This window comes from Thamnophis sirtalis, unplaced genomic scaffold (genome assembly GCF_051295495.1).
Source record: "Thamnophis sirtalis isolate CommonGarterSnake01/CBP01778 unplaced genomic scaffold, rThaSir2_p1.2 scaffold_3, whole genome shotgun sequence".
Classification (NCBI taxonomy): Eukaryota; Metazoa; Chordata; class Lepidosauria; order Squamata; family Natricidae; genus Thamnophis; species Thamnophis sirtalis.
In genome coordinates this window covers 102800879-102828391 of record NW_028261383.1, presented here as the reverse complement: position 1 = coordinate 102828391, position 27513 = coordinate 102800879, and the positions used below count along the sequence as shown (strand labels likewise).

At 40.6% G+C, this 27513-nt stretch overlaps 1 protein-coding gene across 1 annotated transcript in view; it reads left to right on the top strand.

The window, feature by feature from the left end:
* The window catches only part of STK10 (serine/threonine kinase 10), an 88762-nt gene extending 61488 nt beyond the window's left edge, over nucleotides 1–27274 (top strand). The window contains exons 8-19 of the mRNA XM_087709627.1: nucleotides 1681–1815; nucleotides 7508–8077; nucleotides 8309–8439; nucleotides 11366–11489; nucleotides 13926–14105; nucleotides 14716–14808; nucleotides 15038–15167; nucleotides 16675–16799; nucleotides 17864–18052; nucleotides 22487–22612; nucleotides 23630–23743; nucleotides 24417–27274. Coding sequence (XP_087565753.1) covers nucleotides 1681–1815; nucleotides 7508–8077; nucleotides 8309–8439; nucleotides 11366–11489; nucleotides 13926–14105; nucleotides 14716–14808; nucleotides 15038–15167; nucleotides 16675–16799; nucleotides 17864–18052; nucleotides 22487–22612; nucleotides 23630–23743; nucleotides 24417–24557 — 2058 coding nt within the window. The 3' untranslated portion in view covers nucleotides 24558–27274. The remainder of the gene's footprint in view (nucleotides 1–1680; nucleotides 1816–7507; nucleotides 8078–8308; nucleotides 8440–11365; nucleotides 11490–13925; nucleotides 14106–14715; nucleotides 14809–15037; nucleotides 15168–16674; nucleotides 16800–17863; nucleotides 18053–22486; nucleotides 22613–23629; nucleotides 23744–24416) is intronic.
* The last annotated feature ends 239 nt before the right edge of the window (nucleotides 27275–27513 follow it).

The window sequence follows — 27513 nt, the reverse complement described above, 5'->3', positions numbered from 1 at the left end:
GTACAGGTAGTCCGTAACTTACAAACATTCCTTAATGATTGTTCAAAGTCACAACAACACTGAAAAAAGTAACTTACCCGTATTTTTCGGAGTATAAGATGCTCCGAAGTATAAGACGCATCTAGATTTTGGGGAGGAAAACAAGTGAAAAATATCTGCCTCTACCTTCCAGCAATTTGCCTCCTTGCAACAAACAGTACAGACAATATACACTGTTTGTAGTGTTATATGTCAGACTATACTTGTACAGATGCTGTTAAAATTGATGTGCTTTCTGGAAGTATAGTTATTCTCTGCTATTAAAAAGAATAGCACTTTTTAAAACAATATAGCACTGGAGCTCTTCAGATCAAGCATTTATTTTTAAAACCTTCTTCATTTTGTTAAGTTGTCTAGAATAATAATAAAGCAGTCTTTAAAAAAATAAGTCTAATAATTTGAACATTCTATAGGCATTTATAGTTGCTGACTTACCTTCTTGCAGCAAACAGCCTGATTAGCACAAAGTAAAAAAAAAATCTGCCTCTGTCTCCCAGCAATTTGCCTCTTGGAGCAAACAGCAAGTTTCACTTTCAATTTCTCCCGATCATCAGCTGTTTGAGGCTGCAGGGGCTCCTATAGCTTATTGAAGCCTCCGCAAGCCCCCATTTGCTGCAAAGAGGTAAATTGCTGGGAGGCAGAGGCCAAAGGAGTGGGGCCCATGGGTGGTGGGGCTACATTCAGTGTATAAGACACACCCAAATTTTCACCCTCTTTTAGGAGGGAAAAAGGTGGTCTTATACTCCGAAAAATATGGTATGCCCATTTTTTCACACTTACAATCTTTGCAGCATCCCCATAATCACGTGATCAAAATTCAGATGCTTGGCAATTGGTCCATACTTACGACCATTGCTGTGTCCCAAGGTCATGCGATTCAATTTTGCCACTTTTGACAAGCAAAACCAGTGAGGAAGCCTGGTGCACTTGACAGCTGTGTTACTAAATTATCAACTGCAATGATTCACTTTGAAACTCTGGCAAGACAGGTCATAAGATGGGGCAAAACTCACTTAACAAAGGTCAAACTTGATCACAGAAATTTTGGGCTCAATTGTGGTCATATGTTGGAGGACTATCTATTTTTTAATAAAGTTTTTTATCTTTAAATTTTAAAAAATATAAACATTCCATCTTTCCATAAGCAGTGTATCACCTGGGTACAAATATTTCTGCGCAACATCCTTCCATAAATTATAATACATTGAACAGTTAAATATTATAAAGCTCTTCATTTCCTTCTTAACATATCTTCTAATGAAAATACAATAACATTAAACATAGTTATTCTCATCATACTAAAGCTAACAATTATCATTTTATATTTATCTCTCTTAATGTATTTTCTGTTCTTCTTTTTGCCTTATTTTATTTGCAATTTCCTTTTTTATTCTCTAACCATTGACAAAACACTTCCCATATCACAATAATCAGCTTGTTCTTTCTCCTTAATTTCTAATGTTAATCTATTCTTTTCTGCACTTTCTAATATTTTCCTACCTGTATTGTATATGAATATTTGAGTAGCAAAGGAAGGGGGAGGCAGCTGACAAGGCCTCGACATTCATTTTAAACTGACTTGCTCTAGATTTGCAAGAGAATCAGACTAGTTTGCTCATCATGAACTTGATTGTTTTTTAGCATCCTTTTGTCAGCAAGGTCACCAGTAATAAAGCCTTACGTGAGCTCGTGGCAGAGGCAAAGGCTGAAGTGATGGAGGAAATTGAAGACAATAGAGAGGAAGGTGAAGAAGAGGACTCACCAGAATCTGCCTCTGTAAGTTGAATTCCTTTTGTTGCATTAAGTGATGTTTGCGATAAGGAAACAAGGCAAAATATTACTTTCCCCCCCCCTATACATACCTGAATGTGTGCTTATACACATATGCATTAGTAGACAAAGGCATATGTAGATACGTTCACATTAAAAATGATTCAGAGTCCACAAATTACATTAGCTGGATTTTTGAAAGCAAAGTGCTGGCCACCTTTGACCCCTGCAACTAACTTGCAAAGGGGAGGAGTTGTGTTGCTTTTGTGCAGGTGGGCAGGAAGAACAGGCTCCTTAGATGGGAAGAGGCTGCTCTTCATTCAGCAGCCAGGAATCCTTCAAACAATGTTTGGGCAGGGAGCCAAGCCTTCCCTTTCCGCTTGTAGGATGGCTTTCTCAGTAAATGCACTCATAGTGTGAACAAACAAGTCCCCTAGGAAAAGTTTTAATTATTGGCACCTTTAACTATGAAGAACGTAGCCTTTAGCTGCTTAGGATTAAAACTGCAAGCTGTTCCCTGGGCTGGGCTGGGCTGGGCCGGCTGTTTTCAGGCTTAGCTGGGGCAGATAGAAAGATAGACATTTGGACGGGGAAGAGGCGTTTAGTCCATTGAATGATTCAGGATCATCAAGCAAGGTGAGATATGGAGTCACTAGCCAACAACAAGGATATTATCTAAAACAGGGGCCTCCAACCTTGGCAACTTTAAGCCTGGAGGGCTTCAACTCCCAGAAAGCTGGCTGGGGAATTCTGGGAATTGAAGTCCACCAGGCTTAAAGTTACCAAGGTTGGAGACTCCTGATCTAAAACATTTTTTTTTCAAAGTGGGGTAAGGTAGGACACAAGGTGGGATAAGGTAGGGACTCTGCACCTTCCCATCCGTCAATGGTATCTCTGGATAAAAAGAATGAAATCTTCTGTAGAGTAAACAGAAGTTCAGCTTTTTGTCTCTTTCTGCCTTTTGTTCCTGACATGAATAAAATAAAGACAGTGTTTGAAAGAGGTGTTTGTAAGCCTGTACAAACTAACTTTTCAACAAGAATAACCACAAGAAAACCAAGAATATATTGTACTGACTCAGCAGTAGTTTTGCGGTAGGATAGAATGGAACGTGTTAGCTTTGCTTTCCATATTGCTAGCGGTGTAGATTAAAAAACACTGGCTCTGTACCTTCTCATGACTTCTTGGTTACAAGGGGGAAGTAGAATATAGTTAGAGTTAAAAACAGTGGTGAGATTCAAAAAATTTTACCACCAGTTCTGCGGGCATGGCTTTGTGGGTGTGGCAGGGAAAGGATACTGCAAAATCCCCATTCCCTCCCCACTCTACTTTCCCTGCTTTCCAGATCCGTTCTCCTGTTCAGGGCAACAAAAGATCAGCTGAGAGGCAGCAGGGCCAGCCTATTTGCCAGTTCTCCCAACTACTCAAAATTTCCGCTACCGGTTCTCCAGAACCTGTCAGAACTGGCTGAATACCACCTCTGGTTAAGAATGCATTGCATGCTCCCTCTACCTTCTCTTTGTCCTAGAGATTGTTTAACCTGATGTTACTTCCCCTGCCTTCCTTCTGAGATATGTACATACACAGAGAGACAGACAAACAGGCAGAGACAGATACACATATACACTCACATGTGGTCTCAGGTTCTCCTGTGTCAAGTAAACAGGCAGATTTGTATCTCATTGCATGGAGGTTGTGAATTGTAACAAACATTTTTTTTTCATTAAGGCAAGTATAAAGGATTTGTAAGAGATTTGTGTCTCTAATACTAGTATCACTGAAGCTTATTAAATGCAACACAGGAAATCCAAGATTTCAGGTTTGTAGGAAATATAGCTGAGGTTTAGATTGTTTGCAGTGAAGAATGACTTTACTTCCTTTTTAGAATTTTTTTCATATAACTTTATTGCAGTTTTGAAAAAGAAAGATAAATATTAACAATAATGATTATTTAGAATACAGGGGAAAAGAGAAAAAAGAGAAGAAAAGGCTACAAATGAAGGAAAGAAAAATAGGAAAGAAAATATGGAAGTAGTTTCCAATTTTCTTTAAAACCTCTTAGTCTAGGATTAAAACATGATTTATATTTTTTCTATAATCTAATTCTTCCAGTTACCAAAACCATACATCATAATTTCATTTTTTCCTGGTCCACACCAAAAGTCTATAAATCTAGTCAAAAAATCTATAGTCAGACCTCTACTACCCTTTTAGTGACTCAGCCCTTCCTTGCTCTGGGCTGAAACCTGTCCATTTCTTGAGATTTCCCTATTCTTATGAATAAAGTTTCTGTTTCTGTTTTTCATTCTGAGGTTTTCTTCTGAACATATTTTTGTTGTGGTTTTGTGTTTAATACAATGAGGTGGTAGTAATGTTGCTGTTCTGTCCAATTTGTCTTTCATTTTAGTCCTCACCTTTGCAGCCTCTCTGGCTGTCTAATAAGCAGAAGCCTCATCTGAGAACTTATGTTGTGGTTGCCTCTCTTGTAATGTAATTGAAGCAGGGGAAGCGAGAGAGATCAAGATTGAAATAGAATGGTTCCACCATGAGAGACTGAATATCTGCCTTCGTGCCTTGGCCATCTCCTAACTAAAAGCTGCAAGAATCTTCCACTTTTTCCATGAGATTTCAGGAAATGTTGTTTTCTGTTGGAGAAAGCAATTAAAAGCATTTCCCCTCCCATCCCTTTTGAAAGAAAAGAGTTAAAAATGCAGAATACCATTTTGGCACAGCACTGCCTTCACTAGCTGCCAAGACTTTATTATTAATAATACTTGAAGCCACTTAGATTATATCTAGTACAGTGTTTCTCAACCTTGGCTACTTGAAGATGTCTGGACTTCAACTCCCAGAATTCCCCAGCCAGCATTCGCGAATGCTGGCTGGGGAATTCTGGGAGTTGAAGTCCAGACATCTTCAAGTAGCCAAGGTTGAGAAACACTGATCTAGTACAATGGTGAGCAATACGCAGTTTGAAAAGAAAGTGAAATGGATGGGGCAGGAGTGGGGGTGGGGTGGGGTGGGCATTAGTACAAATTATGTAGAAGGACAGCTTGAAGCCTTCTGCTCCCAGGAAAACTTCAGCTCTACTTTTCGGCATTTCCCCCCAGTCCTTTGTATGTGAAAAGAGTGGGGAAGAAATGCTTGATAGAGATTATCTGGTGATATCCTCAAAGCAAGAGGAGTGACTTCCTGAAGTCAAATTGCATGCTACTTTAAAGGAGATAGATATCGGCTCTGCCTTTGTTCCTTACTCAGATGAAAGGCAGGGAAATCCAGTCCCAATTTAGTTCTTTCTACTAGGCTCCCAGTGGGACGCGGTGGTTCACTGCCTAAGATGCTGAGCTTCTCAATCAGAAGGTCAGCATCTCAGCGGTTCGAATCTCTAGTACCATGTATCTGAGTGAGCTCCTGTTACTTGTACCAGCTTCTGCCAACCTAGCAGTTCGAAAGCATGTAAAAATGCAAGTAGAAAAATAGGGACCACCTTTGGTGGGAAGGTAAACAGCGTTCCGTGCGCCTTTGATGTTTAATCATGGCGGCCACATGACCACGGAGATGTCTTCAGACAGCGCTGGCTCTTCGGCTTTGAAACGGGGATGAGCACTGCCCCCTAGAGTTGGGAACGACTAGCAGATATATGCGAAGGGGACCCTTCACCTTTACCTTTAATAGGCTCTGATAGCTTTCAACAATGAACCCTTCCTCACTGCAGCTCCAGTTTAGATTTGAACTTGCATATGCCAAAAAGCATGCTTGGTTCTAGTTGGGGTAACAGGAATCCTGAGTTTTTTATAAATGCAACTGTTAGTAATCATCACCCTTCCAGTTGTATTTAGCTCAATGATCCTAAGAATTCTAGTGGTCAGGAACTACTGCTTTAAGTAGTTTGCTAGGGAGTAAATAATTGTTTGAATACCATAGTACAGCGATGGCAAACCTTTTTTGGCTTGCGTACCTTAAGTGGGGAGAGCGCAGGGGCCGCCCATTTTTTGCATCCTTTTTTTGCCCTCCCCAGGCTCCAGAGGCTTTATAGGAGCCTGGGGAGGGTGAAAAAAGCCTCCCTGACCCCCAGGAGGCCCTCCGGAGGCTTCAGGGACGTTCAGGAGGCCTCCCTGAAGCCTCCGGGGGGGGGCAAAACAAGACTCTACGAGCAAACTGGAAGTGACTTCTGGTTTGCTTGGAGGGTCGTTTTGAGACTCCAGAGGCTTCAAGGACCTTCAGGAGGCTTCCCTGAAGCCTCTGGAGCACTTCAAATGACCCTCTAAGCAAACCGGAAGTCTGTTCCTGAACTTCCGGTTTGCCCATAGGGCCAGTTTTTTTTGTGTTTCGGAGGCTTCAGGGAAGCTAGCTGGTGTGCCAGAGCCTGGAAGAGCAATGGGTGATGGCTCGCGTGCCCAGAGAGATGTCTCCGCGTGCCACTTCCAGCACATGTGCCATGGGTTCGCCGTCACGGTCCTAGAGTTTTTCCACTCTTTGGATTTCCATATCCATAGTAGTGACATTCTAAAGATTGGACAATACGACAAAGAGGAGGAGGTTGGCTCTTTTAGAGGTAGAAGTGGTGATCCCTGCTTCTGCTTTAGTAATGCTACAGTTCAGTCCCTCAGATGTCTAATATCTCATCCTTCTCCCCTTATTCTTGTGATAGCATGCCAAGGGCATGACAAAAATTCAGTATTCTTGGTTGCCGGCTTTTTCTAGTTTATAAATTGGAGATCCTGTAACCCTGACAGAAGGTTTACGGAGGAGAGAAACTGAGAAGTGTAAAGGCAGGCCAAAGGAAGCAAAATTGGCAAAGAGTGAGCTGGAGCAACATACTTCAAGTTCACTATCAGTGTCAAAGAAAAGTCAAAACACAGCCTTCTGGAAGGTTTTGGCAGCTGTTCTCTAGCAAGGAGAACATTTTATAGACCAGCAATGAGATCTTCTGTGAACTGATGAAGCAGAAGAGGAGAAAGCATTAGTATAATCTTTATTGTCATTGCACTTAAATACAACAAAATTAGTTGTATCTTCATCAGTTCCAAATTACTAGCAGATAATTAAACTCTCCCTTTTACTTCTATCCCCCATTTCCTCCCCACCTCCACTCTATAAGCTGGCAGGGAGGGAAAATATTCTCTAGGTCTGTGATGGTGAACCTATGGCACACATGCCAGAGGTGGCACATAGAGCCCACTCTGCTGGCACGCACGCCATCACTCCAGGTCAGATCTCCGTGGTGTTTCTTTCGTGACCTTCTGTTTCCCTGCAAACGATGAAACAGAAGCTCACGAAAGAAAAAGATCTTGCCACACTGCCAGTGTTGGGCTGGCCAGCTGGTCTTTGGGTCTCTGCTGTGCATGCATGCATGTCCATGTTCACGCACGGGGGTACCTTTCAGTTTGGGCATGGGTGTGTGCGCAGTTTGGGCACTCGGTGCCTAAAAGGTTCACCATCACTGTTCTAGGTACTCCAAGATCCCTAAGAACCCAATGATGAAACAAATGTCCTACCTCAGCCTAATTTTCAGTGGTTTTGTTTGCAAAGATTCTTTTCTGGAGGAGAACATGATCCTGTTTCTCCTTAGAACGAGTCTCTGTTTTATCTCAATGTGTTTGGTGTTCTGTTCCTTAATTGTTCTTTCTTGTTCCTTCAAGCAAATTTTTTTTAAAGGCTAATTTAATTATCTTCTTCTTGTCTCTCCTTCAATCAGCCTCACGATGTTCAGAAGAGGAATTCCTCTCTTGCAAGCCAGCAAGGTTTGGAAGGAGAAAAGCTTCAAGAAAACCGCTTATCGCTTGTGGCCAATGGACCAAAGTTGCCTTTGGAGCATGCCAAGGAAGCAATAAATGGGCAGGACAACAGGGTTTTGGAGGAAGAAGCTAGAACTGAAACTGCTGAGCGCTCATATTTGTTGGGAATAGAAAGTTATTCAGCTCTTCCTGGTGCCAAACAGAAGTTAAGCACCAGCCCCCAGGCTTTGCAGCCCAATGAAAACCTTAAGCCAGCTGAGGATGGGGCTGCCAACCACCAAAAGGAAAGCACTGAGACAGCAAACAGTGAGGATTCAAATTGGGGAAGTCAAACTGTAAACAGCCTCCCTGAAACCCCAACTGAAGAAAAACTCCCCAATGGGAGCATGAACTCTTCTCAGTTTGAGAACGACAGCTTCAAGAGAGATTCTGATTCCGGTAGCACCTCTGCTTCAGAGAGTATGGACCTCAACATCTCTTTGTCTGCTGATCTGTCCCTGAACAGAGGCAGTGAGTCCCAGTCCCTAAAGGTAGGAATTGGAGATTGTGGGTGGGGCAAAGGGTTATGGAGGCACCTCCATTGAATGATCAGCAAAAAGCACAGCCCCGGCCGCCTCTCTTTTGTGCCACCAGAGATGGCAAGCATTGCTTAGGAAGAGGTTGGAAGGGAAAGCACACTTTCTTTAGTTACAATAAATAATTATTCCGTATCCAGAATGTCTTTTTGTCTTCTTACACTGTTTCTTTTGTTATATGTGTAGAATGCAAAAATGCAGAACATGACACTGAAACGGACAAGAAGATTTGTAGTTGATGGAGTGGAAGTGAGTGTTACCACCTCAAAAATCATCAGTGAAGATGAAAAGAAGGATGAAGAGATGAGATTCCTCAGGCAAGCTAAAATTGTCTTTTGTTTGTAAGGATTTATACGGGCGAGACTGTTTAGGTAATCAGGGGAAAGGTTAAATATTAGGAAGAATTTTCTGGTGGCAATAAGATTCAGCCCTGGATCAGAGAATCTACGAAAATAGCAGGACGTTTTAGATCTTGTTCAAGTACAGCACGGAGAAGCATATCTATGAGGTTCCTATTCACTGGAGAGTAGAACCAGATATTGAGAGTTATCATCCAGTATTCCATCCAGCTTGGCCAAAGGCTAGCTTGGATTTATGGGAGTTGCAGAGTAATACATCTATAAAACACTAAACCATGCAACAGAAGAAGAATGGGGAAGGGAAAAATGAAAGTTCAGCAATTCATTGCCTGTTTTTTTTTTTTTTTAAATTAACACAGGAGTCAATAAATGTTTGGCAAGTTTGAGATGTAAATTCTAAATTATATCAAAAAAAGTGACATATAACAACAGTTTTCTAAAACTCAGTTCAACAGAGGTCAACACCACAAACCTACCTGAGTTGTTCATTATATTTCAGCTTGCCAAGTTTTGTACTAAGATATATTCTTGCATGCAGTTGTTGGGTTGTATTAAACTGCATTTATTCAAAAAGTTTGCATGATGTAATCTGAATAATTCAAGACCAGAAGTGCAAATATAAACAAGAAAGAGCTGGAAAAAGCAGCTTCTTTAAAATATTCTGCCTGCAGGCCAAAAGTGGTGTCTGTTCATGACAGTGATTGAAAGAGTCAATTCTCCCCTGAAGGAAATTCTAGATCCTTAGAAGGCGGCAGGCAGCCCATCTTCGCTAGTCTTCATTATGATTATTTTAACCTAAACGGTGCTTCTGTGTAGCTTTAGTTTTAACGGGAAAGCTTCTCCTTTGTTCCTAAACTTCTGTTTTCCAGTAGAATCGAGGGAGGGGTAACACGTGAATTTTGTTACAGCCTGATTGGTCCATAGACTGAAGGAAACTTCTTTAATATTCCTCCTTTCCCATTGGCTCCCAGTTTCCTCTCAGTCTTTTGGTCCAAGCACTGTTTTTTTGGCTCTTAGGTAGGAAAATTATTATAAATTCATTATAATTGGCTATTTAATTCGATTGCTTGGTTTCTCTAAATTCCAAATTATATCAGCTGCGGGCCCAGGAGCAGTCTTTCTGCTTTGCACTGCTTGGGAGAGCCCTTCGGGGCATTGCCCTCCCACTCCGCGGGCCAGGAGCCCTGCTCTGATCCCTGGGCCAGCGGGGGTGATGGGCTTTGAAACACAGCTCTCGGGAGCTTGCTGCGAGCTGCAAGATTTAAAAAGGAGATTCTGTGGCTTTTTTCTGGCGCTGAGAACCTTGTTGGAGCGCACAAAGATTCCCCAGCACACGGTCCTCCTTAACCCAGTTACTGCCTCCTGCCGCGCCATCCCAAGTCAGCAGGGGGGCGCGGTGATTAAAGGACGAGCCATGGCTCTTAAAAGGCAAGCCGCAGCTGTTCCAGGCTTCTCGGCAGCACATTCGGAGGCTCCGGCAGCCATTTTAAACAGTGCCATGTGCGGAAGGTTGACTGAGGAACCGCGTGGCCACCCCCAGTCTCCTGCATCACGGCCACTAATCGAGGCCAGCAAGACATTGGCCTGAATTCAGATCCTCAGCTCCCAAAGGCCCAGGCACCGGTGGAACCTACAGTGGCCTTTGAATCCGGACACGTGAGTGTTACGATGGCAGCAAGATCTGAGCCTCCTCAGGCCCCATTAGAGGCCTCCAATGAAGGCAGGGAAGACCAAACAGATAGGCCCAGAACCAGGGCTGCGGCCTCCAAACCTATGGCGGCTCAGCGCCCTTCCAGAGCTGCAACAAGGGATGAACTTAGGAGACAGAGGGCTCTGGAGAAGACCATATCCAGACCATCAGGCCCTGTTCGGCCAGCAGATCCAGGTCCCCCATCAGGCCTTCATCCACCCATTCAGGCTCTCCCCCTAGAGGGTTCAGTCCTTCTTCCCCTTCAGTCTCCCTGTCTAGATCCCATAGGATCTTCCTCCCAGAAGTGAACAATCGTTTCCACTGGGCACAGGTGATCATTTTGCCTAACTTTTCTCCTGCCCCTTCCCACAAAAGGGAGCAACTCTGGCACCGACTGGATGTCCGCCGCGCCTTACGCATCTACCTCAGACGGACAGCAGGTGTGTGCAGATCAGAGGCTCTCTTAGTCTCCTTTCAGCCCAGGTCTTTAGGAACCAGAATGTCCTCGGCTACCATTGGCAGGTGGCTGCAACAGGCCATAGTGACGGCTTAAGAGGCATCTGGTCAAGCCCCCCCAAGCAGGGATCATGGCCCATTCCACCTGAAGTGCTGCTACCACTGCAGCATCGGCCATCAGGGCCCCATTTGAGGACATTTGCCGGGCGGCCGCTTGGTCATCCCCAACCCCTTTCATCCGTCACTACCGTCTGGACACATTCACCTTCGCGGAGGCAACCTTTGGTCACAGAGTTCTACAATAGGTGGCAGCCGCCCCTCCCCCTGGGTCTTAGATTCCCCCCCCCCCGGGACTAAGCTTGGGTATGTCCCACGCGTAACCCCTCCCTCGATTCTACTGGAAAAAGAACGTTGGTCTTACCTGAATGTGTCTTTTCAGGAGAATAGAGGGAAGGGTTACAACCCACCCTAGCTAGTATAGAGAGAGGCCAGGGGGAGAGCCGGGAGGTCCCCTGGTCTTTCTTGTGTCTTTCCAGGTGCAGTCTGTCGACATCAAGGAAACTGGGAGCCAATGGGAAAGGAGGAATATTAAAGAAATTTCCCTCAGTCTATGGACCAATCAGGCTGTAACAAAACTCACGCGTAACCCCTTCCTCTATTCTACTGAAAAGACAAGTTCAAGTAAGACCAAAGTTCTTTCTACTTCACTTCTGTTCTGACTTCTGTTCTACTCTGCAGGCGCCAGGAGCTGAGGGAGCTACGTTTACTTCAGAAAGAGGAACATCGGAATCAGACACAATTAACAAACAAACATCAGATGCTCCTGGAACAAATGTTAAAACGTTTTGAACAAGAAATGAATGTAAGTGGGAAAAGGAATTGCCACCCCAGAACTTGGCCAAAGATGGAGTAAAGAAAAATTAACAAGCCATAAGTGGTATTAATTAGGCTAGGAAAAAACTTAAACCCTGGCACTAAAGGTAGTGTCAGTTCTCCGAAGAATTATGGATAGAATGGCAATCTTACCTGTGTGAATGTATCAATATTAATACATTATATATTGTATATCATATTGAAACATAGCAAACATAACATAACATAAAAATGACAATAACATTCTTTACTATATAGATTGTGGATGTTAGGTGTTGGAAGCTTGTAATCTTTTATTATTCAGAATAATTTTCCTCTGTTTATATTTTAGTGTTTTTACATGTTGAAGATCTTTTGGAAAATCCTTGTGGAAATCATAATATCAAGTCACAAAATTCCAAATGTTTTGAACTCCAAGAACTTCTCATGCTGTTTTTTTGAAGCTGCAGTTCAAAACAACTGGAGCTTACAATGTTTCATATTCCTCACTTAGCACATACAAAACAAGGACTATTCTTCCTTCTACCCTTAATAATTTCTAACACTACTAAAAAATTGCAGGAATCTCCCATCCAAACATAACTAATTTTTAGTTATGCATTTTTGTGTTGTAAAATTTTGGTATGCATTTCTGTTCCAGATTCTCCTGCATGTTCAGAATGTCAGGAAGCAGCATATTTAATTAAACATTCTGGGAGAAGAATTTCCTTCCAATCACTTTTCTTATGTCTCATAGTATGACATCTCTAATTTGGGGTCTTCTGCAGGTGTTATCCCACAACTAAGGGCATGCAGGCATCATGACTATAGTAATATGAGTTTGTTGGAGCTGTACTCCACCACATCTGGATAATGCAAGGTTGAAGAAGAGTTATGTAAACAGATGCAATCATTTCATCTGCCAGTATCAGCATTGCTGAATCCTCCTCAGTTTCTCTGTTGTTAAATTTCCCCCCCAAAAAATAATTGGCAGTAATGTTTCAAATACTATATTTGAACAGTTAACAGTCGCCATCCTCAAGTTTTCCCAGGGCTATACATTCCCTGTTTTCAATTGGGCTGAATAGGAATTTCTCATTTTTTGATCATTTATAATGTTCTCTGAAATTATTCTTGTACTTGAGCAATTTTTCCCATTATTTTTTCATGCTGCTTATGTGCATCATCCAATCTTATACATAGAAGGAATCTTGAACAGTTTTTTCCTCATCTACTGTAACACACAAACACACACACACACACACACACACACACACAGAGAGAGAGAGAGAGAGAGAGAGAGAGAGAGAGAGAGAGAGAGAGAGAGAGAGCGAGCGAGCTAGCTTACAGATAAGGATGCCACAGTCAGGTCCTAATGGTTAATGTTCGGACTGTCATTGCTGAATCAATCATCAGCAAAATGAATCCTATCATCCCCAAAAGGGTTGCATTAAGATCAGTGAGGCCACTAGTCACACTAGTCACTAGTGAGGACCCAGATTGTTGGGGGCAATATGCTGACTCTGTAATAGCAATAGCAATAGCAATTAGACTTATATACCGCTTCATAGGGCTTTCAGCACTGTCTAAGCGGTTTACAGAGTCAGCATATTGCCCCCAACAACAATCCGGGTCCTCATTTTACCCACCTCGGAAGGATGGAAGGCTGAGTCAACCCTGAGCCAGTGAGATTTGAACAGCCAAACTGCAGAACTGCAGTCAGCTGAAGTAGCCTGCAGTGCTGCATTTAACCACTGCGCCACCTCGTGTAAAAGCACTATGAAGTGATATATAAGTCTTAAGTACTATTGCTAGTCCCATAATATTGTCCATCCTTCCTGCACTAGTTCAGAGATGTCACATCACAGCTACTATTGTTGTTAAAACATGTATACTGCCTGACTCTCAACAACTTTGGGTGACTCACAACAAAGAAATTACATTAAGCCAAAACATTAAAAAATAAATAAAGATGGCAAGCATGATGAAGTGAGTGGTCTTACTTTCTCTTGCTGAATCCGAGGTGAAGTAATAAGATTTACTTCTCAGTTACAGCTCCAACAATGGACTCCTTAATGTTCACAGACAAGATAGTGAGAGGATGCTTTAGATTCAGTATAGAATGAGCTGGAAGGGACCTTGGAGGTCTTCTAGACCAGCCCCCTGTGAAGCAGGAGAACCTATACCATTTTAGATAAGTGACTATCTAGACTCTTCTTAAAAACATCCAGTGATGGAATGCCCACAATTTCTGCAGGCAAGCTGTTCCGCTGGTTAATTGTTCTCATTGTTAGGAAGTTTCTCATTAATATGAATTAATTAATATGAACTTAACTAATGGTCCTTGTATGAAACCAAACATAGGTACCTAAGCTTGCTGGGGGTTTCCCCCCCAAACTTTGCTTTTATTACTGAATTAAGATTCTGTCTGACTTTTCCTGTGTAGTCAAAGAAGAAGTTTTATGACACTGAACTAGAAAACCTAGAACGGCAACAGAAACAGCTGATTGAAAAAATGGAGCAAGATCATGCACTGAACCGGCGAGATGAAGCTAAGCGTATACGTGCTGAGCAAGAACGGGATCTGGTTAAATTTCAAGAACTGCTGAAACAAAAAAAGAAAGAGGTAAAGCTTTGAATTCTTACATGCTAGGATAATATTCAGATGCTGTCAGTTAAAGTGTTTGTCATAAACAAAGCAGTTCAAGGGCTTGGAAGGTGAAATCCAGGACGATGAAGATGTAGCCTGAGGAGGAAAAAATATACAGGAATACGGAGAAGGGGACTAAGAGAAAGAAAAATGAAAAAGTAGGGTGAGAGAGACGGGAGGAAAATCTGAAGAGCTAACAAAGTTGCTCAATGATTGAGCTGTAACTTGTAAAGTTCCTGGTTCAAATCTCTCTTCTTCCACAAACTCTTTCAACATCTTTAGACATTTCTCTATAGCCACATTAGAAATACATTCTATTGACCTAGGTGGGATTGCTGAATAAAAAGATATTTAGGGTGGAATATGGGGGACAATGCCAATTTAAAAATGGCCAATAATAAAAGAATGAGCAACAGCAAGACAGTAGGAAGGAGAGACAGAAGAGAAACAAAAAACTGACTGCACTCTTCAGCTTTCTGCTAAATGTATGAAACTTTATTATAGATCCTTCTAAGCTACAAAGGGCTCCCCAGTGGTTCTGAACACCTCAAAAGTTTGACTGCTTGTCTTTTTCCTTCTTATGAAGCTCAAGAATGACATTGAAAAGCTCCCACGGCAACAACGCAAGAGCAGCATGAAAGTGAAGATGGATGAATTTGTACAAAAAAAGCAAGTTATGGTAAGGCACAAGAGAGATTTAATTGACATTGTAGCACAAACTCTTACAGCAACATTAGATTCCCAACCAGAAACACTATGGATTATCTCAAAGACTTTCAGAGTGTCTGGAATTCTAGTTTCTAATTAGTTTGAGAATTACCATCCCAACATATCTAAAAGCTGGCAGAACGTTGGGAAAGTTCTGGCCGGCCAAGATGAGCATTCATACATCTCCTCTCTCATTCCAGGAACAAGACTTTATAGCCAAGCAATCTGAGGATCTGGAGCAGGCTATGAAAAACATTACAGCTCAGAATCGGAAAGAGATCTGTGAAAAAGAACGCGATTGCCTCAATAAAAAGCAGCAACTTATGAGAGGTACTTCTCCCCCCCCCTTAAATGGACCAGTTAGAATGGATTACGAGTAATGAAGTCAGACTAAGAAGAATATGCTTTCATTTAAAGGCAATGCAGCCTATTGGAGAACATTGAGAAAGCTGTAAACAGGAAGAATGCAAATCACAGTAACAAGAAACATACCTTGGGTTGCCTTGAGTGCTCATCAGTATTTATATTATGGAATAATATTTTAAGTTTTTAAAATAATGTTTTTAAGATAGAGAGTTGTTTTTGGAAAAGTAGCCAATTAATCTGAAGTTATAAGTTTCCAGGCCACTTTTTTTGTCACAGTGCTAGCTTGAAAGCCAACAATAAAGCATCAAAAATAGAGCTTACCTCTAACACGGGGATGGGAAAACTTGTGACATTCCAGATATTGTGATCTACAGCTCACAGCTTCCTGGCTGGTGCTGGTGAGAGTTGGAATCAAAAACAGAAATAGAAATGCAAAAGTAAATCTTTGCCACAGATTTCCAAGGAAGCAAAATCTACCACAGTATGAATTCTTCCCAAATTGTAGTATCTGGTTGTTTATCTTTCTTTAATAAAAGACCTCTTCTGAAGAACTGTTTGTAAAAGATATGATGGAAAGAGATCTCATCTGTCACAAAGCTGTATTTTATGTACATAAAGTGTACTTTTTAAAAAGTACATATGTGGAATAGATATGCAAAGAGAAAAAAGTGCTAAGTTCAGGAAAGCAGGAGTTCAAAAGCACTGCAAGTTTATTCCCTAAAACCTATATACAAGAACCTGATCTACGAACAGTCAAGGCAAATTGGTGTCAGATAAATCAATAGACTAACCCTAACCCTAATCCTAACCCTGGATGGGGGGCTGGATTTAGGTCTCTCTTGGGGGATTATAGTGACTCCAAACTTATGATGCATTTGACCTTCTTCTCAGGCTCAGCCTGATCATCTACTAAAAAATTAAGAAAGAAAGCAGAGAAAAATATTTTAAAATGGCAATAGTGAAATTTGTATTCAAAATTATACATCAGGGAGGCTTATCATTTTTTAATGTGAATCAGGAAAATCGCATACAAAAGCTTCATACTTCATAGGACATGCTTCAAGGTACCATTAATTTTTGAAAATTAGTTTTAAAAATGGTATTAACACAGCAAGCTATGGATTGTAGGAACACATATAGGGAAATGATTATTTTTATTGATCACTAACCACTAATCTAAAGGCTCACAGGTTTCTCATCTCTGTAGCAAAGATTTTTGCAGTCAATTCCCTCCCCCCCCCCCCAAACATATTCTTCCTCTTTTCTTGCTTTGGGACCCCCTGTGGAAAGAAAAACAGCTGCTCTTGTCATTCATTCACCTTTTAATTTCAGGCCCATAATGTCATAATGTAAAGAGAAGACAGAAACTGAACATAAGGGTAGACACGTTGACATTGAAATAGTTACTCTTCCCCTCTCTGTTCAAGTTTTGAATGACCATATATAAATATATATATATTTAACCCTGTAGACCGAGAAGCTACTATTTGGGATCTTGAAGAGCACCATCTGCAGGAGAAACACCAGACTTTGAAACAGCAAATAAAAGATCAGTATTTCCTCCAGAGACACGAGCTGCTCCGGAAACACGAGAAGGTAGCAACATTTCCCATTTTCAGTTCTTTTGAATTATAGGTGGGATCTAAAGTTGCAGATATACAAAGCAAGCATGCAGAAGAATCAGACTGTGGAGATATGGGAAAGCTTATTTGGTCACAATGCTGAGGTTTTAAAATTGTATGGTAACAGTGGGTTCCTAAGAGCTCCTGGAAAAAAATATTCTGATTATATACAATTATAGTTATTAGGGGGAGGACACACGCTTAGAGTTAGTCTCTCCTAAATTAGGATTCTCTCAATGTGTTGGGTTGTAGTTCCAATATCCACTGTGATTATAGTCAAGTTTGCTAAAGAGAGTTTCTCCAAACCAGATCAAAATCTGATTTCCAAGAAAGAAACAACAACATTAGATCAAATGTTCTATCTCCACCTTTTGCTATGATAGAAATTGCATTGAACCTTTTACAAAATTCCTTAACATTATGGAACAAGATGTCTTTCATTTCCATTAGAGATGATTCTAATGTTCCTTCTCTATATGGAGGATACTAATATATACAATAATATTGTACTAATAGTACAATAATATATATTGTACTTCTGATTTATTGGCACCTGTACTGTAGATCTGGATGATTGCTAATATTCATATATTGCTTATTATGTGCATAGTTTATTACACATCACTACACATTTCATTGAACAGTAGTCTTTCTGCACATAAATAGCATACTGATTATGATTTCCATTAAGAAATCCCACTGGGTAGATCTGTAATTTGGCAGCTTTCTATGATAGCTTTTATGTTTCAGCTGGCCTAATTAGCATTGTCGTCTCTGTGATAGTTCCCAATAGCTTATGCTAGGGATGCATTCATAGGAGCTGGAGGCATTGATGTTATTTCCTTCAGAAAAAAAATGTATTAGCCTCCTCTGCATCTTCAGATCTTCCAGATTGATATCACTTCTCTCCCCCCCTCCACCAACAACACTTTTGTTTTTTGTTCAATAATTTGTGGGTCCTTGCCATTGCTGTCTCTGAATGCAATGTGGGGCATGCTCTTACACTGGCTCCCACCACTCTGTTGATTTATATTGCAGGAACGCGAGCAAATGCAACGATATAACCAGCGCATGATAGAACAGCTGAAAGTTCGGCAGCAGCAAGGGAGGACCCGTCTCCCCAAAATTCAGAGGAGTGAAGGGAAAACCCGCATGGCCATGTATAAAAAGAGTCTCCATATCAACTCCAGTGGAAGTGCCTCAGAACAGAGAGAGAAGATAAAACAGGTGAAGTTGACTGTCAGAGCTGGGTAAAGGGATCTGCCTGAGAACATTCATTAGATATAGAGATGTCTTGGGACCACCAGTGCTCTTCAACTTCTTCATAAATAACTTACATTCCAGTTCGGCAGACCAGCAGAGGCAGCAGCAGCGTGGGGCTGTGGGGTGGGAGTAGGGATGGTTTTGAGAAGGCACACCACTTTCGCAAATGCAGCTTCACACGCTTGCATGCATGTGCTCATTCCCTGGCCTGGTTCCAAACAGGCTATGGCCCACCACCAGGGCATGAACTGAGGGTTGGGAACCCCTGACCTAGAAGAGATTGAAGGGCACTCATCAAATTTGTGGGTGATGGATTGGTAACAGTTTAGAACTTAGATTCAAAAGGATCTTGGCAGACTTGAGCATTGGGTCCTATCCAATGAGATGCAGTTCAAGTGGTAAGTACCGTATTTTTTGGAGTATAAGACATACCAAGGTTTTGAAGAGGCAATTTTTTAAAAAAAAGGTAGGTAGATAGAGGGATAGAGACAGAGAGAAAGAGAGAGAAATACAGTAGGTAGGTAGGGAGAATGAGAGAGTAGGTAGGTAGGTAAGTAGGTAGGTAGGTAGATAAAGGGAGAGAGAGAGAAATAGAGAGAGATACAGAGATAGAGAAATACAGTAGGTGGGAGAGAGCGGGGTAGGTAGGTAGGTAGAGGGATAGAGAGAGAGAAATAGAGAGAGAGAAATAGAGAGAGAAAAATACTACATAGGGAGAGAGAGAGAGTAGGTAGGTTGGTAGGTAGAGGGATAGAGAGAAATAGAAAGAGAGAGAAATACAGCAGATAGGTAGGGAGAGAGTAGGTAGATATGTAGGTAGATAGAGGGTGGGGAGAGAGAGAAATATAGTAAATAGGGAGAGAGAGTGAGTAGGTAGGTAGGTAGGTAGGTAGGTAGGTAGGTAGGTAGGTAGATAGATAGATAGATAGATAGATAGATAGATAGATAGATAGATAGATAGATAGATAGATAGATGGATGATAGATGGATAGATGATAGATAGATAGATAGATAGATAGATAGATAGATAGATAGATAGATAGATAGATAGATGATAGAGGGATAGACAGAGAGAAAGGAATACAGTAGGTAGGAAGGGAGAGAGAGAGAAAGTAGGTAGGTAGGTAGGTAGGTAAATGTTTCCAGGTGTATTTATCCATGTGCTGGAGAAGGAAATCACTGACAATCTGCAGCACCTAAGACTTTGTTTCTACTGGCACAGCACTTGATCAATGTAATTCTCATCAATCAGTTAAAGAGCTTTCCAAAAGGGAAAAAAGTTTTTGCACTCTGCAAACTTCCCCCAAATAGCCCATTTTTTGTGAAAATGGGCCCGTTTTTTTTAAAAGGCATGAATAGTCTTGGGGGGGGGGGCTTGCAGAGTGCTCCTAGGGGGACAAAAACGAGCAAAAAACAGCTCATTTTTCGCAAAAGCAGGCCTGTTTTTGGTCAAAAAATTGCACGCATAGCCTTATGGCAGTTTATAGAGTGCTGCTGGGGGCTGGGGGGGGGGCAGAAATGAGCAAAAAAAATGGGCCGTTTTTTGCTCATTTCTGTCCTCCCCAGGCCCCAGGAGCTCTCTGAAAGCCTCCATAAGGGTATGCACAGCCATTTTGGTGAAGAGGGTGGGGCTTCAGGGGCAAAAAATGCTGTATTCAGTGTATAAGATGCACCCAGATTTTCAGCCTCTTTTTTGAGGAAAAAAGATGCGTCTTGTACTCTGAAAAATATGGTAAGTTCCAGCAGGAAAAATCAGATGCAGCCATACAGGATACACAGTAGTGCCTGTGAGAGGGATCAAGGTGTCCTGGTGGACCACTGCTTAAGTGTGAGTCATCAGTGTGCTGCAAAACCAAATTAGTCCAGGGTTTCATCAATAGAGGGATAGCATCATGATCAAGGTAAGTGATAGTGTGGTACCACTCTGTACCACATTGATGAGGCTGTATTTGGAATGCTAAGTCCAGTTCTGGGCACCACATTACAGAAAAAGATGCTGAAAGATTCTAGAAAGAATACAGAGCAGAGAAAGAAAGATAATAAGGGGTCCGAAGACTAATCCTATGAAGAATGGCTAAAGTAACTAGATATCTTTAGCTTAACAAAGAGACGTCTCAGGGAAACATGATAGCAATCTTCCAATATGTGTATTTCCAATATGAGAAGATAGTGTTGATTTATTCTCCCTAGAACCTTGAGAGTAGGGCAAGAAGCAAACGGGTGGAAGCTCATCAGATAGTGATCTAATCTGGAACTAAGGAGGAATTTCCCGATAATGACCATTTTCAAGCCATGGAACAGCTTGCCTCCCAGAGTGGTGGGAGTTTCATTGCTGGACGTTTTCAAAAAAATCATTTGTCCAAGATGATAGGAGGACTCCTGTCTCTAAGCACCAACGCTATGATTCTATAACTATGGATGGAAAATAAGCAGAGGACTCTTTTGTCAATGAGTCATTTCATGTAACCTATTTATAGACATGTTACAGGATTATAACAATATAACATTTTTTAACAAAAAGAGTAAGGAATAGGCATATTTTAAATAAAAAAATGAGGTTAATGGTTAATGAATATGCTATTGTATACTTTACCTGTATGTATCGTGACCCGTCAAAACCGTGGTCCACTAAAGCGCACCCGATTAAAGCGCGTACCTGACGTCATCAGCAGCGCGACAAAAAAAAATTTAAAAAAATTAAAATAAAATTAAAATAAAATTAAAGTAAGCCGATTCACATAAAGGTAAGGGTTAGGGTTAGGGTTAGGTTAAGGGTTAGGGTTAGGTTTAGGGTTACGTTAAGCATTAGGGTTAGGTTTAGGGTTAGGTTAAGGGTTAGCGTTAGGTTTAGCGTTAGGTTAAGGGTTAGGTTTAGGGTTAGGTTTAGGATTAGGTTTAGGGTTAGGTTTAGGGTTAGGTTTGGGGGGGTTAGGGTAAGGTTTTCACTTTAATTTTAAATTTACCGCTCACAGCACGATGTTTTCGTCGCGCTGTGATGACGTCACGTACGTGCTTTCGTCGAGCGCGCTTTAGTCTACCGCAGTTTTGTGGTGGAACCGTATGTATTTGCTACCACATCCATTAGTGGGCCCAACTAACAAATTATGGAGGATTCTGAGACAGAGAAGTACAAACCAGGGACCTTCCTTTGAATTATATGATGAATTATCTATAGATAGAACCATCCAAGGTTGTTTAGCTGTTCCAGCTCACAGGAAGAGCCACAGGTACTGCCGCAGCAATACAGTATGTATTACAGTACTGTAATACTGTACTGTACCAATGCACTGCCAATTAATTGCTAAACTGTATTTTGGCCTTACATTTGTCATGCAAATATACCCAATGAATAGCAATAGCAATAGCACTTAGACTTATATACCACTTCATAGTGCTTTACAGCCTTCTCTAAGTGGTTTACAGAGTCAGCCTATTGTCTCCAACAGTCTGGGTCCTTATTTTATCAATCTCGGAAGGATGGAGGGCTGAGTCAATTTTGAGCCTGGTGAGATGTGATCTGCCAAACTGCTGGCAGACGGTGATCAGTAGAAGTAGCCTGCAGTACTGCACTCTAATCACTGCACCACCGTGGCTCTTGTATGACACGAAATCGGTTATAAATAATAAATATAATATACTGTAAAAATCTGGTAGATGTAGCCTACTGGAAATTATTTTCCAGTAATAATCATTATTATTCATTATTTATAACCAATTTCATTGTAGTTATTTTGTACAATGACAATAAAGGATATACTATTTGTCTAGCTGCATGTCATACCACTGACATTTAGGCTTCAGTGTAAAATGAGTTTCAAAATAGAAATAATTCAAACTGCCCACTCTGTCATATACTCTAATTTTATGAAATGGTGGAGAGATCATAATTATGATCACCCATCCCTCTTATTTTTAGTGTAGCTTAAGTAAAGAAAAATGAAATCAGATTGTATTGATAAATCACTCATCAGCATACAAGCAAGTATGAGACAAGATCCAGAAATCCTGTAACTATCTGAATTTCACTGAAAACAATTAATTAACCACAATGGTAACCTTCACTTACTTTCTGAAGCATTTCAAACTTCAGGTACCCTGTTTCCCAGAAAATAGACCTTCCTGGATGATAAGCCAAATCAGAATTTTTAAGGGCATGCACTAAAATAAACCCTCCCCTGAAAATAGCTCTCCTCCAAAATATTGCAACACAGCAACAGCCATGAGGTGACCACGCACGCCACCTCCTGCACTTCAAAAATAATAACATCTCCCTGAACATAAGGCCAAACGCTTATTTTGGGAGTCAGGCCCTGTCTTATTTTTGGGGTAACATGGTATATAACTGTTGTGGGAAGCCATCCAAACCTTTCCTGATTATTGGTGCTCTCCCCATTACAGTTTGCACAGCAGGAAGATAAGAGACAAAAAGCTGAGCGAATGCAACAGCAGCAGAAGCATGAAATGCAAATGAAGGAGATGTTGGCTGAGTGTGAGAGCAACATGAATGAACTCCAGCAGTTACAGGTAACGTGAATATCAATGGTTCATTTTAATTTATGCTTATATTAATCTTCAGAACTACAGGACGTATGAAATCTTTGAGCTATCTGTTATAATGTTCTGAAAGATTTGTTAATATTGGTCACAGAAGATAGTGTCAGGGATTTTTTTTTTAATGCTGGCATATACCATATTTTTCAGAGTATAAGAAGCACCTGAATATAAGACGTACCAAGATTTTGAAGAGGCAAATTTTTTAAAAAGGTTTTTGCACTCTGCAGACCTCCCAAAAATGGCATTTATTTTTTTTTTGCAAAAACGGACCATTAGGAGGCTTATAGAGTGCTCCTGGGGACTGGGGGGACAAAAACAAAAACAAGCAAAAATGGCCCACTTTTCGCTCATTTTTGCCCTCCTCGGTTCCCAGGATCACTCTGGAAGCCTCCTAAAGGCTCTGCACAGCCATTTTTGCAAAGTGGGTGAGGTTTCTGGAGGCCAAAAATGCTGTATTTAGTGTATAAGATGCACCAAGATTTTCACCATCTTTTTTGAGGGAAAAAGGTGAGTCTTATACTCCAAAAAATATGGTAATTGTATTTATATCTGAAGCTTTACCCAAGAGGGGAAATATGAATAAGTAAATGTGGGTTCATTTAATTCATTAAAATCCTAACATAACCCTGGTGTGTTATACTAGTTTTGAAAGAGAATGATTTTTCTCAAAGGCATCAAATTAAACTCCTTGGATTACCATAGATCTCAGGTCTTTATGACTAGAGTGCAATTTGCTAACCATGGTATATTTGCTAATTTCAAGTTAAGGAGACAATCTGTGATATTAGGTGGAATGAGACTTCTTTCTACTTAATGTCAGAAAGATATTAGAATGATAACTTCATATTTTTTGTTACTGGTCATGCAATCTCAAATTAGGTCAAAGAGATGGTAGGCCTGGTGTTTCTTCCTTTCTAAATATCTTCTCATAATTCATTCTCTCTCTCCCCTCTCCCCCTCTCTCTTGCTTTGTTTCAATTTATGTAGAATGAAAAGTGCCACCTTCTGGTTGAACATGAGACCCAAAAACTGAAAGCCTTGGAGGAAAACTACAACCTGACCCTCAAGGATTGGCGAGATAAACTTAGGCCAAGAAAAAAGGTGATTAAAAATTTGCTCTCGTATCAGAATTACATTGTGAAATTTTTAATTTGGGATCAGATTGGTCAAAATAAGGATTTAAAAAATGTTAATTTCCACAAGACCCATAATTTAGAGGAAAACAAATAGAGAGCAGTTTCAACGTTTGTTAGCCCTCCGGAGGCCAGAAACGGCCCATTTTCCAACTCCCAGAATTCCCCAGTCAGCAAGGTTGACATATTTTGTTTTAAAGGAACTGAGATACATCTTTGGTCCTGGAGCGCCTTGAGGCCCTGGTTCCCCTTGAGGCCCCGGTGGCCCCTAAAACAAAGAATAAGAAGGATTCTGTTGCTGTTCTTAACAGTTAATATTTAAGAAATAAAGCATTTATAAATAATCAGGTACTGAATAACTTTTAGAAAACAAGCAACAGTTATTTTAAGCAATAACTATTGTTATTACTGTTGTTAATTTATCAGAATTGCATTGTGAAATAATTTTAGAGGAAAACAAATAGGGAGGAGTTTGAAAGTTTGTGAGCAGGTTTGCATTGCATGCCCTTTGTTTTCCTTCTTCTGATGTCATATTCATTTCAACCTGCAGCTGCATGTAAGCTGGCAGGAACCCAGAGAGAAGCCAAGGTTATTATTAGAGAAAACATTACCTTTTCACCTCTTTTGTCTTTGTGTTTCAGGCACTAGAAGATGAACTGAATCAAAAAAAGCGAGAACAAGATATGTTTTTCAAACTCAGTGAAGAAACTGATGGTCTGTCTCCTATGTCACCAAACAAGCCTGCTAAATTTGTCCCATTCAGCTCCGCAGAGGCTTCATAATACTTGGGGTTAAGAAGGCAAGGCTTGGTAATTCTTGCCTTTGCCTGTTGGAGAGAAATCAGCAGACGGGGCTCCTTCCTCTCTTTGCCAACTCTGATCAGAGTTTCCTGTTCTGTTGTGTGCCAGATAGTCAATGTGGATCAACCTGATCCACTAGCAATGAGGCAGGTTCACATATAGGTTAGAAGCAAGCTGTGGCAAGCTTCAAGAGGACCAGCTGATGGGGTCAACTATAGAACCTACATTGCTTGCTGAATCCTTCCCCAGCCAGTTTTACCATTTCCTAAAGGGACAGTGGAAAGGATCTAAGAGAAGATTAATTACAGTATTGGTTTAATTTTCCAAGTTAGCTTTCCTGTGTGTCTGAGCTTAATGAGTAGGTGGTTTTACTCAAGAGTAGAACTTTGAGACTCAATAGTAGATAATGTTTACCTGTGATAGCCTTTAAGATGACAGTAAACCATCACCACCCTTGTGAATTAAGCAAAAGACTGCTTTTTGTTCTGTGCTTCCTTTTTGGAATTGATCAGCATCTTCCAAACAGCTTGCAACATAATTTGCATTTTTTTTCCTTTGATATAGAATAGCCTGACATTTAAAAGCAAAGCAGTCTTAAAACAAACAGGGTAGCCAGAGGAATGAATTTCTATCCTGGTGAAGGTTGAGTAGAGACTGTGGAAAATGCTTCCAATCTGGGCTGTGTTTAAATAAACAGACTTGCCCAAGCTAAATGGTTGTAAATGTACAGTAAGGAAGAATGATCTTTCTCTGCTTTGTCAATCACCTGTGATCCCAGTAGCTTCTCTTTTCAGATGCAGCATTGCACCTTTGATTTACCTGTGTGCTAGTGAACCAGAATTCCCTTTCTTTCCACAGTCAAGGATGAATCCTCTGCTGAATTTATGGAAAGAGCCTAGTGTTTATTCTTTAGGTAAATTAAAGAGGAACAACCCCAGATGTCTATGACAACAAATGTGTAGCTGGATTAAGATTGAAGGCACTTTGCTTTGTATCAAATTGTATATGATTTTCAAGTTTTCACAGAGCAGCAAATGCTAGCTTAGGGATTTTCTCCTGCTAAATGATTGGGTGTGCTCAGAATTGAAAACACGATTTTGAAATAAAGCAATGCTGGATTGCTATGAGTAATTCCAGCCTTTGCAGTTTTTTCTGAATCAATAGAAAGGGCCACCTAAGAGAAGCCACAGGTTGTAGAATATATTATTATATATTTGAAATGCTAAAGCAGTATTTCAGTATTTCAAACTTTTTCTACAAATGCTATTTTTGACCAAAGAGATCTCTTTTCTTTCCCTCCCACATGTTTCGAATTATTTAATATACATTCCCAAAGGTTTTGTCCTCTTTGCTAGTTTGCATTTCCCTATGAGTTATATCTAAATTGTTGTTTTCTCATTGATGAAGTATAATTCACACAAATTTCAATTTGAGCAACCAGCTATATGCGCCAAGTGCATTGTTTGGTACTTGTTTAGCTATAAGTCCAAACAGAAAGCTGATACAATTCCATTTTCACCATCTCAGAACAGTGCGCATCTATGGAGAGAACATGGTCCAGTGTTCCTTTCGGTGATCAGTATAGGGTTGTTCTAAGCACAGCTCGGTGCCCTCTCAGTAGGAAAAAATGGTTTTGTTTTCTTATGCACTGTTCTTTGGAGCACTGTTGCTAATGACCTGATTTCTGTGCTGACAGCTAATTTGTTGGAATGTCAATTGAAGTTTAGTAAACTAGTGGCTGCTGACAGAGCCAGCCATAATGTGTCAAGGATTATATTAAAGGTGGCAGGGTAAAAATACAATCTGAAAGAAATGTCTGCAAAAAGAATACTGGAAATTAGACGTTTGTAAGGAGTGTGTGTGTGTGTGTTCACAAAGCACTTTAAATCCCTCTTCAAACTGTTTGGGATCTTTGTGTGTTAAGATAAGGTGTGAGGAGAGAGAGAGAGAGAGAGAGAAAAGGGAACGATGCCTGCACATGAATGTTGAAAGTAAAGGCAAATTTTCTTTAAACGAAGAATGATGGATGCCTTGTGTCTTAGGTGCATTGGTTTGTATGCACATTCCTGCTTTTTCCTCTCTTGGCTAAGAAAAAGCAAATAATGGCATACACTCACAATTGCTTTTTCTCTCTTCCCTTCCCTTGCCAAACTGATCCTAATTGTTCCCTAAGGGGCTGGAACTTCCCTCTGTGCAATATGCACTTTCCAGTTTTTCCAGGAAGGTTATTGAAAGAAAAAAGTATCTTTTCCCTTCTTGAAACACTTGTTAACCTATGGGGGAAATTTGGGGGGGGGGGAGGTTCATCGGGAGAGGGTGGGGAGAGAGAAGGTATTTTGTATTTTTATAGGGGTTTTTTGAAAAAAAATCTCACGGATTTTCTCTCTTTTGGTTACCACGATGATGTAAATAATCTAATAAAATACGAACCACTAAGCCTTTGCATTGCGATCCAGAATTGCATTCCTGCTGTGTGTCTCTTTAGGTCAGCAGTGCTGAGCTGTATTTAAACATGATCTTGGCTTGGCTACAGTGGAATTGTGTTTCAGGATTCTGTTGATTGGTATTAAAAAAAAAACTAAGTCCACAGCTTGCTGGCCCTGTACAAAGTGTTTTTTTAAAATATAGATGGTCTTACTTGAAAATATCTGTACTGTATTGGAATGTGTTAATATTAAACTATTAATTCTTGAAGCAAACTGTGACTAATTCAAACTATGTACAAGACTCCATCATTGATTATTTAAAAAAGGTTGACATTGATAGCAAGGAAGATCTGCATCTTTCATAGACTGTTAATGTAACTTTACAATGGTTCTGTTTTGATATGAACTATTATACTGAATAATAATAAGCATAATAATAATAAGCATAATAATCATAATCATAATCATTGACATTGCAATACCTGGTGATGCGCGAATTGAAGATAAGCAAA